This window comes from Bidens hawaiensis, unplaced genomic scaffold (genome assembly GCF_021521415.1).
Source record: "Bidens hawaiensis isolate Kalapana, Puna unplaced genomic scaffold, B.hawaiensis_p1.1 tig00038020_1, whole genome shotgun sequence".
In the NCBI taxonomy this organism is placed as follows: domain Eukaryota; kingdom Viridiplantae; phylum Streptophyta; class Magnoliopsida; order Asterales; family Asteraceae; genus Bidens; species Bidens hawaiensis.
Window position 1 is genome coordinate 58,528 of NW_027505517.1, and position 14,279 is coordinate 72,806.

The window sequence follows — 14,279 nt, forward strand, 5'->3', positions numbered from 1 at the left end:
AAGTCGACCGCCATCCAATTATCAACTTGTCAACCAATCACAACCTTGTTTAACCGCCTATATAACCTGTTTACGCTTAAAAAGTTGATTATAGCCCACTAAATTGTTTGACTCGGTTTAGACAAAATGAGTTAAACATGTCATGTTTACATGAATTTAACTGTACGCAGGTTAGTCTTTGCCACAAAAGAATACACGGGCCTTTTCCAGAATGATTCGTCAACCCAACACGATTCATACCCATACTTTGCAATGCTGATCATTTCTTCTCATGTTTCAACCGGAACAAAGATTCCCATGCTTTGCACATACGAACACAACACATATGTTCAGCGTCTGAATTCAGGCATTGTTCATAGAATATCGAGTCAGTAAACAGTAACACGAAAATGAGATTAATAGATGCCAAAATTATATCATATCATTCTGCTAAACACATACTAATCAGATATCAAGTCTTTAGGCAAAAGCGCTATAAGGTGTACCATGTTCTCAAAAGGCTCAAATAATCTCTAAAAACTGCATCATAACTCAACAGTAAATGATGATGTATTTCTAAACACCGATAACATAACAAAACTAAACTTTATCATCTATTTTATCGTTTACAAGTGGAGTCATCTCCAAGCGAGAACGTGGGGTCCGCGGAGTACGAGGAGTTCCCGGTAGTTGGTTAGCAAGCCTGTGTCTAACATACCCGTAAAACGTGCATCCCGCAAGTGTTATCGCACACCCAAACGCGTTCATTGGAGAAATCGGGTTCTTAAATATCATCCATGAAAATGCAACCGCAAATGCCACCTTTACAGACAACAAATCATCTTTAGTTCCAACAGATCAAACAGGTCAACTTTAAAACCGCGTAAACCTCTAAAATCATTTTATTTAAAAAAACTATATTAATGTTGGTAATCATAATGAACACATTTATATTCTTATTTTTACAAACAAAAGGCGTTTTGGCCATTTGGGTCAACCCAACCCGTTTGACCAACACTAAAAGATGTAAAGTGGATTAAGAGGATTTGGTAAATGAATACCTTAAGATTTCCAGCAACATTGAAAGTGACAGCGGTTGTTGAATGAATGACATAGAATATGGAGAAGTTCAGGCAAAAGGCGGTTACTCCTGAGCCAATAATGATTATGAAGGCCGACATAGGATTGGGATATGTCTGAATCCACTGTAAAACTCCGGTTCCTTCTAGAAGAAGTGCGGGGACTGCTAATATCATAGTTGCAAATGGTGCCATATAGTATACCGTGTTTATGCTGTCAAAATAGAACATCAGCATTAGGCATAAATCATAATAACTATCGACTCCAAAGATATAATGTTTCAACTTTAATCAGCCATTATGTTAAAGAACTTACTTTTGAAAATCATGAGGAGTGTAAGTTTATAATCAAATAATGTTTCAACATTAATCAGTCTTTTATGTTAACTGGGCCCTTATTTGATTTTAAACTTATAATGCATGGCCTTAATAATTGATTTAATAAGTATATCCTAGGTAGAAAATGTACTGAAAGTAACGTTATTTGTACATGAAATTTGCACCAAGCAGAATCCTCAAATTGTAAAAGTTGTAAAATATCATATTTTCCCAAATCACGCATGCTTTGTATATATATAGATATAGATGATGAGCATACATGTGATCTTAGTCCGTAGACAAATGGCATTACAAATTAAAACCATATATCAATAAATGGTCTCACCTTTTAAGAATAATCTAACTTTACATTTTTGTACTTTCATTTTTTCACAAGTTGCATGGTCTTTCCGAATTTAGAAGTCAACAGGAATTACGCAAAACCATTAGTCAGTCACAAGAAAGCATAACCAACAAAATGAAGAATTAGACGGATCCCATTTTTGTTGGATTTGATGAAACGTTAAGATAAGTCTGACACACACATATACATATGTATGCTTATGCAAGTTTGTATGTATATATGCAACTACGCATATAATTAAATATGTGAAGAGGGTGTTCAAGGAAACCAATTTTAAGCAAAGCACCACAAGAACCAGATAAACACATGTACATATCAAGCCATAAGCATAAGTAAAAATGGTTATTGAAGGGGTAAACAGTGAAGTATAAAGAATACCTGTCAAACTTATAACCATGAAGCAAAGACTCTGCAAGAATCGTTTTTGTTGACGTGGCAAGACAGCCGAACAAAGCAGCACAAAACCCGAACACATTAAAACTAAGTTCTGTAACAGAAGTAAGAAGAATCCCACCGACAATCGGAACAAGAGAAGCCCAAATCCTCCAATCGAAGTACTTTCTCCACACCACCCACTGCAAAATGACTGTTCCAAATGATTTAGCATCAAACACCTGCTTGAATATAATAATATTTGTGCGTTTCATTATTCATCTAACCTGTCGTTGCAGGCGTAAACGACTTGATAGTTTGCATAAACGAAACAGGGATGTAGCGTAAGCTGACATTTCCCAAAACTATGTTGATACAAAACACGAACGACATTGGAAAGATTCTTCTCCATCGATCTTCAGGTTCGACGGATATAAGCGGTTTGACTTTTAGCACTTTGATCATCACATAGGCACCAATTGAGGAGCAGATAAAGTGGACACATGACACAGTCAGAGGGAACTTAAAATCAAGTTTCTGAAAGTGAACAAAGATTTACAAGATAAGGGCTGGGCTGTATGGCCTATTTCAGTCTAATACTCATACAACCCTAGAAATATAAATAAATAAAAAAAGAAAAGAAACCTGAAAGATCCATTTGTTGATGATGATGACGGCGACATTGAAAGTCCACCATTGGAAGATGGCGAATACGGATCGGAAGACACTCCATGAACACAATCGGCTTTCCTCCATTACTATTATTATTATTTCAGATCCAAATTAAATTAAATTAAATTAAAACATCTATATATCTATACCCAAGTGAAAGAGGATGATTTTGTAATCAACATGATTATAATTATGATTGTGGATTTGGCTCTGTTATGTTATTAGGCTTTCTCTTTTCTTTTTCCTCTTCATGCCACCCCTACCCTACTTCTACTTCTACTTCGGGTGGGTCACACCCGACTATTGTAGGCAACCTGGTGGGATTAATTCGTATATTGTAGGTCTTATGCGGTTTATGTTCATCCACATAGGAGCAAACAAATCAGGCCCGTTTAATTGTATTCTTAAGATCCAAGAACCAATCATATTGTAATATAAACGGGATCTGAAGTTTGTCTGGGGAAGCACTTAAACTATACGAGATCCGAAGATAACAACCTCAGGTAAAGTTGTTAGGTTGTATTGAAAGTTGTTTTGTTTTCGTCTGTTAAAGTGGCCATCTTAATGGTTTACTTACTCAAGCGAGCCAAACGAACGAGGTAATGAGCGAGGCAAACGTGTGGGCTCCCCTCAACTCGAAATTTAAATGACCTGAGTTAACTCGACTCATTTACTTAATTGGTTTTGAGCAACAATTATTCAAATGAGTTTGACAGCATGGTTGATTAATATCAATTCAATCAACAACTTGATTTGTGACCAAAATGTATATTATTTACGGCCAGTTGGTATAATAACACAATTTTACAAGATCAAAAATGTGGTTTTGGAGGAAATTGTAAAGATTGTTGAAACGCCCCAATTCAGGTAGTTTCTCATTCGATTTACTCACGAGACATATCTCTCAAATTAGAGAAATTCATTAAGTATAAGTAGCAAAAACATAATATAGGTGGTTAGATATAACGACCTATTATAGTTATAGTTTATTTTTAGGGCCCCAACTATATGTATACCCTATGTGCTACGTGCCCGCATATTTTTTATTCATATGCTTCAATAAAGCTATGATATTTTATAACATCGCATATACACATATTCACACACAACTCTAAGGCTTATGCCTAATCAATTTTATAATCTTTTGGTTTTTCAATGAAATTTGTGATGTTTAAGTAAATTCATGTTTTGATATTTCGATATTTCATTCACCTTAAAGATGGTTTTACGTGAAGGGTATGTAGTAACCGGAAGGGGGACACACTTATTTTTCGAACCCTTAACACCAAGGTTTATAAACCTAAGGATAAGCAATGCGTATAAATCCTAATCAGACACAGGACCTGGTTGCTTACCTGGAGGGTTCGGAAAGGGGAACTTATTAGGCCAATACATACCACACCAAACGTCATACGAACCATCACTTTTAGTCGTTAAATGTGACCACTTTCCTTTGTGAATAGAAAATGGTTGCACTTCTACTCTTATAATTGCATACAAGTTATGGTGGTTCATGCAACGTGTGATTCCAAGATTCAATGTTTATATTATGGTTTCAATTGAAAAATCGAAAAGTCATGGTGATACATGACCATTCGATTTTAAATTCGATTTCCTTGTTCATATTAAGTGGGTACTGGATATTTCAATTTTAAACTTGTTTATGAAAAAGTATTTTTTTTCTCTTAAGATTGACTTGATTGCTATTGGAATACGAAAACCCATGGTGGTTCATAGATACTCCAACGACAATCTAGCACCATATGGATTTTACTATCAAAATAATTTACGTAATTCAAAATTCATATTTATGTTTCCACGTCTCATGGATGTTTTCCCGCTTCGCAGCGTGTCTTCCCGATTTCCTCGTTGCCATGCTAGAAACTCAAACCGTCGAATGACCGCTCAGATCACTAAGCAACTGATTTAAACCATATAGACTCTAAAATACTTTTAAACCGATTTGTAACCATTATGTCTTGTCATATTAATTTATGGTTTATACCCTTAGTGTATTTTTTTTACAAATTTACGACAATTAAACCAATGATATTTTTGGTACTTAAAGCCCAATCAAATCCCAATTTCGTTATAAGTCTTGTTAATATTTCGTTATAATTAATGAATATTATCTTTAACAACTAGGAACTTTTGTTGGCGTATCCCGAGGAACTCGACCGTTCTTATGTTAATTTATATCATCATCTCGTTTTCGTTAATCCACTCGTTAAGGTGAGTTTACATACCCCTTTTTTTCCATCTTTTATATTTTGGGGGTAGCATGTACCTTATTCACTTTTACTCATGTTTTATTATCACATCTATTCAAAAGACAATTCAATATATGTTTATGTGTGATTATTGCATGCTCTATGATTATATTCTATGTGCTTAAATGTTTATTTTATGTTTGGTGGTTGGTATCTCATCCTCATCTATTCTTATATAGTATGATCATACATTTACCCAAGTACATTGATTTTGTATCAATAAGAATGGTTCCACATCTATTTAGTTGTTTATATTTTCATATGAATTGTAATGCTTATCATTAACATATGAATTTTGATTTTATCTATATATATCTACACTCAAACTTATGTATTCTCACCAATATTCATATTGACAAACTCTATTTTTATGCATGCTACATGTTCAAGTATTTGATGTAATCAAAATCGAAGATAGTTAGTTGGCCTTAGGATATTTATTCAAAATATGTATTTGATTTGATTATTTGAAATTGTGTACTTGTTTTGATGTTAATGAATTAAATAATTATTGTCACTTTAATTAGTGTCTTTTGAGCTACTGTCCAATCAACACGTTATGCCCGGCATGTTCTGCCGCCTTTGGTCGGGGTGTGACACTTTGTAGTATCTTACATTCACTAGACCTGACATCCCATATGCGGTCCAGCAAATCTGTTTGTTTATGCATGCCCCAAGGGAACCTCACTTCACTTCTTACGTTGGGTTCTTCTTTATCTTTGAGGCACCATCGATCATGGCATTCATATCCTCCCTTTTAAATATGTTTCACTCACTATGTACGCTGATGCTGATTGGCGAGGATGCCCTGACTCACGACGCTCTACGTCGGGTTATTGTGTTTTTCTCGGTACCAACCTCATCTCTTGTTTTTCAAAATGCCAACCTACCATTTACAGATCTAGTGCCAAGGCTGAGTACCGGGGTGTTTCCAATGTTGTCGCAGAAACAAGTTGGATACATAACCTACTGCTAGAACTGTATGTCCCAGTTCGTCAAGCGACTATTGTTTATTGTGATAACGTCTCTGCTGTTTATTTATCCGGTAATCCCGTCCAACACCAACGCACCAAACATATGGAAATCGATATTCATTTTGTTAGAGAAAAGGTCTGTGCTGGTTCTGTTCGTGTTCTTTGTAACGCCCTAATTCCAATAAATAATAAATAATAAATAAAGTGTTACAAGTTATTTTAATTATCGTGCCATGAGAAGTCGTTAAATTAATTAGATAATATATCGATTATGGATAAGAGTAAGAGGGGTTAATGGACTTGGGTGAGATTATGGGCCAAAAGCCTTTGGGATTTGCCTATTAAAACCCTAATCCTTATCATTCCACCATCAATTTCCCAATCATTGGCACACATACATACACAACAAAAAAAACCCCTATGCACCTATTTCACCTTTTGTCCATTCAAGTCCTAATCCATCCAATCTTCAAGGTATGTTTATGTTGGGTTTTAACAAGATTATCAAAGTGATAAAATCCCTATTTTACCAAAAACGCAGCGGAAATTAGTTTTAAATTTTGTTAATTTGATATGTATAAAACCTATTTTACACATGCGAAACCCAAACCCGGATCCAAATACGAAATACACACTATCAAACACATGCATGTCACTATAAGTACATGCATGTTAAAGCTACCTTTCATATCCAAGGAAGAGGATGGAGATGATGATGAAGAAGGCAAGAACTTGAATATGAAGCTCCTCAAGCTAGCATACCCCAAGCATTCCAACAAACACCACTTGTAGCTACGATTTCCACACTTGTATCTTCTCTTTGGTTCCTTTTTCCTTGGCCGTCCAAAGAGAGGAAGAGAAGAATGGGTGTAGAGGATATTTCCTCTAGTGTACTTGTTCTTACTCTTGGCCCTTCAAGAGAAGAAGAGAGGGGTAGAGAGAGTTTTTTTCTCAAGTATTCTTGTGTTTTATGTGTGTTGTTATGAGAAAAATGAATGAAAGAACCAAGTAGTCTTTCAAAATTATGGCACCACCCAAGGCACCAATCAAAAGCATTGCATGTCTCCACTAGTTGAAAGATAATAATAAAATAAGCAAAAGGAGAGAGGGGGGGGGGGGGGCGGCCACCCTCCTTCCATTCTTGTTTTATTATTTTCATACTTTCCAAATATATATGTACCTTGCATTGTGTCATACACAATGCTTTGTGTTATACACACTTATATTGTGTCATACACAACAATAACACATTGTAGGTAACATGCTTTCTCTCATAGTATAAATCACCCATATGATTTATTTCACAAGTACATTTTATTTGGAAACCCCTTTCCAAATAACTCAAGTGTTAATATTCATTTGTTATGATCATATCATATATAAACAAATATTATTGGTGTTTGTCTAGCTTGTTATTGGGTATGACCCGACTTGGATCATGACATACTAGCCACATCAATAAAAATATGTGTCTTGGGCATAACGAGTCCAACAATCTCCCACTTGCACAAGATAAATAGAAGATTGATGCAAGTAGAAAATACCGCCTAACTATGGTTTACTACCCCTAATATGCATGACGAAGTGCCATTCAATAACATCATCCCCTTCAAGTCCCTTACTTGAAATGATTTAGTACATCTATCATTTATCCTTTTGCCTCAGATGTCATGTCAAATCCAGAGACACATAGTGATCATTCTTTGTTGATTTTACTTTTCAGGCCTTAGACATCTCACTCTCAACGAATAAGAGGGACAATTCCCCTCTTGACTACATACGTCTCTCACAATCACCTTGTACCAGACTTGATCTTAGCCTTATGTACTGTCAAGTTTATGAGCAGCGAATAACTAAGTCAAAGTATAATACTTGGTGAATATCAAGACCCAATATGTATCTCGGGTCAGAGGATACTATGATATTCGCCTTTACTTAAATTTACTTATGATCAATCACAAGGATTCCATGTAGTAACATTTGAGAGCGGTTCAATCCAATATTTATAACCCATAAATATCTATGAACCTTGGCAGCAACCCTTGCTCTATATTCATATCCCATGAATATCCACCAATCCAAGTTCATAATAGTCTTGCCTTCATATTTGTTCCCACAAATATGAGCGACTACGGACATTTAGAATAAGTAACTTATTCACGGATTTAAACATGCTAAAATGGAACATAACTCAAAATGTCATAATCGTAAACCATAATCATATGAATGAGTCAAATAACAATTGTTCCGATATCCAAATACAAAATTCGATCATATCCAATCACTAGAATATCGAAGTCCTAAGGCACAAGTATGACCCTCATGCTTTGGCCTTTCAAGGAGCTTCGTCAGTGGATCCACAATGTTTTGATCGGTGTGAAATTTGCGAATACATATCTTTCCTTTTTCAACTTCATCCCTTATGTAGTTGAACCTCCGCTCAATGTGCCTCGTCTTTTGATGTGCACGAGGTTCCTTGATTTGAGCAATCGCACCTTCGTTGTCACAAAAGATCTCTAGAGGGTCCTGAATGGTACGGACTACCCCTAGGTCGGCAATGAATTTTCTAATCCACGCAGCTTCTTGAGCTGCCAATGAGGCGGCGATGTATTCCGATTCCGTGGTGGATAATGCTACCACATCTTGCTTTGAGCTCTTCCAAGAGATTGCCCCACCATTCATAACGAAAACATATCCCGATTGTGATCTAGAATCATCTCGATCGGTTTGGAAACTCGCATCCGTGTAACCCTTTACAACGAGTTCGTCCTCACCCGAACCATATATTAGAAACATATCCTTAGTCCTTCTAAGGTATTTCAATATACACTTAACCACCATCCAATGGCTACTTTCCGGATTATGTTGGAATCTACTTTTCATGCTTAAAGTGCTTGACACATCCGGTCTAGTGCATACCATTGCATACATGATGGATCTAATAGCCGATGCGTATGGGATTCCATTCATTTTCTCTTGCTCATCCTTTGAGCTTGGACATTGAGACCTACTCAATATCGTTCCTCTTTGAATAGGTACCAAACCTTTGTTAGAGTTCTCCATCTTGAACCTCCTCAAGATTTTGTCAATGTATGCACTTTGGTTTAAACCTATCAACCGCCTTGATCTATCCCTATAGATCTTTATTCCCAAAATATAGGCGGCTTCACCAAGATCCTTGATTGAAAAACTACTTCCAAGCCATGCTTTTACCCCCTCCATGGTTGGAATGTCATTCCCAAATAGTAGTATGTCATAAACATACAATACTAAGAAGGTAATGATGCTCCCACTAGCTTTCTTATACACACAAGCTTCATCACCATTCTTGATGAACCCAAATTTCTTAACTTCTTCATCAAAACGGTGATTCCAACTTCTAGATGCTTGTTTCAATTCGTAGATTGATTTCTTTAACTTGCATACTTTATTAGGATGTTGTGGATTAACAAAACCTTCGGGTTGAACCATATAGACATCTTCCTCAAAATTCCCATTAAGGAAAGCGGTTTTGACATCCATTTTCCATATCTCATAGTTATAATGTGCGGCTATGGCAAACAATATCCTAATAGACTTTAGCATTGCTACGGGACAAAAAGTTTCATCATAATCAACCCCTTGAGTTTGAGTGAAATCTTTTGCTACAAGTCTTGCTTTATAAGTATCCAAGTTTCCATGCATATCAGTTTTCTTCTTGAAAACCCACTTACTTCCAACCGGTTTGGAATTAAGAGGTGGTACAACCAAATCCCATACTTGGTTGTCATGCATGGATTGCATCTCAACGTTCATGGCTTCAAGCCATTTGTCACAATCGGATTGTGACATTGCATCACGGTATGTGGTGGGTTCATCCGAATCTACCACATAGCATCCATCCATGAAAAATCCATATCTTTCGGGTGGACGACTAATCCTACCGGATTTGCGAACGTATTGCGTGTCTTGATCAACCATTTGATCCTTATCAACATCCTCTTGTTGATTGCTAGTGTCAACCAAACGTGTATCGGCTTGTGGTTCTCGATCCTCCTCGAGTTCCACCGTTCTACTAGTACCTTCCATAAGGAACTTAGTTTCCAAGAACTCGGCCTTTCGAGCAACGAACACCTTTTGCTCGTTTGGGTTGTAGAACTAATATCCCATAGTCTTTGGGATATCCTACAAAGATACACTTAGTGGATCGACTTTCAAGTTTGTTTTGGGTGTTGTTCTTGACATAAGCCTCATAACCCCATACCTTTAAATATGACAATGATGGAACCCTTCCATTCCATATTTCATAAGGTGTTTTGTCCACTTTCTTGGTTGGGGCCATATTTAGAATACGGGCCTCGGAGAGCAAATCGAAACCCCAAAATGATAGAGGTAATGTGCTTCTAGCCATCATAGATTGAACCAAGTCCAATAGAGTTCGATTCCTCCTTTCGGACACACCATCATGTTGTGGTGTTCCGGGTGGAGTAAGTTGTGAGATGATCCCACAACTCCTAAGATGATCTCGGAAAGCATCACTTAGGTATTCACCTCCTCTATCCGAACGAAGTACTTTGATGGTTTTATCGAGTTGATTTTGTACTTCATTTTGGAAGACTTTGAACATTTCAAAGGCTTCACTTTGTGTCTTAACAAGTACACATACCCATAACGACTATAATCGTCGATAAAAGTAATGAAGTATCTTTCACTATTCCTTGTCATTGTCTTAAAAGGACCACATACATCCGAATGTATGATACCCAATAAGTCTTTTGCCCTTTTGTTTGTTCCACTAAAGGGGTCCTCGGTCATCTTTCCAAGTAAACAAAAACTCACACTTATCAAATGAATCATCTTCACTTGATTCCAAAAGACCATTCTTTTGAAGTGTATGTATGCGGTCTTTGTTTATATGACCAAGGCGACAATGCCAAAGATAAGTCTTACTCAAATCCATTTTGAGTTTCTTGGTGCTTGATTGGTACAACATGAATCATGAAAGTTGTACCCGAGGTTTGCCCCGTATCCCTCTTAGCTTTCAACTCTTTGAGACGGGTTGGAAAATTCCTCATCCAATGCCCTATCTCCCACATCCAAAGCACGGATCCTCCGAGCTAACCTTTAGCTTCTTTGGTTTGGGTGGTTCCACTTTAGCCTTTCCCTTGAACTTGCCCTTGACTTATCCCTTATCTTTGGCAACCTTTGCCTTGGGTTCCGGGTGATGCCTTTTCTTATTGCCTCCCTCATTGATCGTGAGAACGGGTAAAACCTTTATACCCATTCCCGTCTCGGCCGTTTTGAGCATTGCATGAAGCTCACCAATGCTCTTGTCCCATCCATTCATGTTATAATTCATAACAAATGTCTCAAACCTTTTAGTTAGGCCATTTAGGATCAAATCCGTGGCTAACTCGTTTGAGACACGACAATTAAGTCGCTCGAGACGATCAATATGGCTTTTCATCTTAAGTACATATGATGAGACCGATTGGGTTTCTTCCATATGACATGCATGAAGCGCTCGAACCGTTTCGAAGCGTTCCACCCTAGCTTGTGTAAGGAACATTTCCTTAAGTTGGGTGATCATGTCGTATGCCCCATGAAGTTCAAAATCCTTTTGAATCTCGGGAATCATAGTTCCCAACATGAGGTAAGAAACTTGCACCGAATCCTCATTGTGCTTAACCCAATTGTTATGGTCTTCGGCATCGTCAATGCTAGGTTCATCGGGAATTGGATCTTCTAATACGTAGTATTTCTTTTCTTGCTTGAGAAAGATTCTCAAGTTTCAATACCAATCCATAAAGTTGGTATAGTTTAGACGGATCCTTATCGAGAATAGATCTTAGTGATAGGTTATTAACGGGTGGAATAATAACGTTAGGTAGATTGTTGATTGCGGCCATCTACAACATCACAAAGCTCAATTTTAGTATTTTTGACATCAATTATTTTAATCGTTAATACCCTTTTATGTCTCCAAGACAATTAATGATTAAAATCTAGAACCCAACGTTACATTCAAATAGTAGTTAGGTGACCTTTATCCTACTATTTAAATTAACAAGGTAGTCAACTTTTGACGATTGCAACCCTTTGCAACTTCTAGTTTTATGGGATCGGTTAAGCATCTCATGCTTAGTTCCCGCATGTTTAATCCCATCAACACCATTGTACGCCATGCTTCGGTGACCCTATTCACATGGTTTATAATTTAAGTCGTCCTACTTACACACACGTGTGAGTTTACACATACAAATGGTTAGGTGGCCTTTATCCCAAAAATATGGCAAACCCACCTCAACTCACAAGTTTCCTCTAATGCGGTTAGGTGACCTTTATCCCACACCAAGTTCCCAAGTGATTCGAGTGTCGTATAAAAGGATGGTGTTCAACTTATTTTATAAAAGGGATTTTAGTTTTCAAAATTCTAGATTGGAAAACTTTTTATGTACCTTACATTTGCATGCACTCAAATGTATGGTACTTATTTGAAAAAACCCATTTTCAAATTTCCTATTAATAAAACCCATTTTTATTATGAAATCATTAGCCTTTAATAAAATCAATTTTTATTACCTAATGATTTCTAAGGAACCAATTTTATGCTAGTTGATTTTAAGTTGTTAGCAAACCACATTGCATTAACACAATACAAAAGTAAATCAACCACACAAGCATAAAACATACAACCACAAGTTCATAACCATAGCCTCCTAATGTTGACCACACTTGTTGACCGAAGACAAGTGTGTCAAAAAGTCTCTCCTAAGGGACTCAAAAGGACACAAGCTTGTGTCGGTGAACTCCCACTTGATCCCGCATCCAAATGCTCCAAGTGTTTACCCCCGTGTTGTGGTCTCCATCCATTTTATTTGGGATCTCTTCCTTTGCATCTTCTTTTACAAAAATATATCCTAATATATTTTTCTCTAGTAAAAGAAATGCATCTAATCTACTTATTATTACAAACCAATTGAAATGTGTAAATAGATTACACAACCCAAATAAATTACAACCATATCGAATGAATAAATAACACAACACAAACATTCAACCAAACACAAGGCCATGGCTAGGTTATGAACATCTATTACACATCCAAATATGTAATAACACAATGACCCAAAAATGGTTCCACTTTCCCTAAAACTTTCAGCCAAACTTGACAAAACCGAAAGTTCTGGGTTTTGTCCAAACAACACAATCAATCATCCAAATGACTTAGTTTTTCAAGATTACCACATGCATGTAAAGTATAACCTTGAAAAACCATGGGGTAACCAAAACCCCCAAAATTTTCGGCCATATGGTAAAACCCCACCATAAACCCGAAAATATTTTGGGTCTAATGAAGCATGCATCCGTATAAGCGGCTCTTGATGCCATTGTTGGGTTTTAACACGATTATCAAAGTGATAAAATCCCTATTTTACCAAAAATGCAGCGGAAATTAGTTTTAAATTTTGTTAATGTGATATGTATAAAACCTATTTTACACATGCGAAACCCAAACTCGGATCCAAATACGAAATACACACTATCAAACACATGCATGTCACTATAAGTACATGCATGTTAATACCTTTCAAATCCAAGGAAGAGGATGGAGATGATGATGAAGAAGGCAAGAACTTGAATATGAAGCTCCTCAAGCTATCATACCCCAAGCATTCCAACAAACACCACTTGTAGCTACGATTTCCACACTTGTATCTTCTCATTGGTTCCTTTTTCCTTGGCCGTCCAAAGAGAGGAAGAGAAGAATGGGTGTAGAGGATATTTCCTCTAGTGTACTTGTTCTTACTCTTGGCCCTTCAAGAGAAGAAGAGAGGAGTAGAGAGAGTTTTTTTCTCAAGTATTCTTATGTTGTATGTGTGTTGTTATGAGAAAAATGAATGAAAGAACCAAGTAGTCTTTCAAAATTATGGCACCACCCAAGGCACCAATCAAAAGCATTGCATATCTCCACTAGTTGAAAGATAATAATAAAATAAGCAAAGGGAGGGAGAGGGGGGGGCATCCTCCTTCCATTCTTGTTTTATTATTTTCATACTTTCCATATATATATGTACCTTGCATTGTGTCATACACAATGCTTTGTGTTATACACACTTATATTGTGTCATACACAACAATAACATATTGTAGGTAACATGCTTTCTCTCAAAATATAAATCACCCATATGATTTATTTCACAAGTACATTTTATTTGGAAACCCCTTTCCAAATAATTCAAGTGTTAATATTCATTTGTTATGATCATAT

At 36.6% G+C, this 14,279-nt stretch overlaps 1 protein-coding gene across 1 annotated transcript; it reads right to left on the reverse strand.

Moving 5' to 3' along the window:
* Positions 1-372: 372 nt before the first annotated feature.
* LOC143613692 (UDP-galactose transporter 1-like) lies at positions 373-2,912 on the reverse strand. The gene is made up of 5 exons (XM_077087332.1): positions 2,758-2,912; positions 2,400-2,649; positions 2,119-2,326; positions 1,041-1,272; positions 373-801 (listed from the first exon to the last, which is right to left on the reverse strand). The coding sequence occupies exons 1-5, from the start codon at positions 2,866-2,868 to the stop codon at positions 580-582; spliced, it is 1,023 nt and encodes a 340-aa protein (XP_076943447.1). The 5' UTR covers positions 2,869-2,912; the 3' UTR covers positions 373-579.
* Between the last annotated feature and the right edge of the window lie 11,367 nt (positions 2,913-14,279).

Excerpts from the sequence above, each read along its gene's own strand:
- LOC143613692 (XM_077087332.1), bottom strand. The coding sequence starts at position 2,868 with ATGGAGGAAAGCCGATTGTGTTCATGGAGTGTCTTCCGATCCGTATTC. Across the intron at positions 2,327-2,399 it reads GTTTACGCCTGCAACGACAG|TCATTTTGCAGTGGGTGGTG; the intron begins GTTAGATGAATA and ends CATTTGGAACAG. Across the intron at positions 802-1,040 it reads ATGTTGCTGGAAATCTTAAG|GTGGCATTTGCGGTTGCATT; the intron begins GTATTCATTTAC and ends TTGTCTGTAAAG.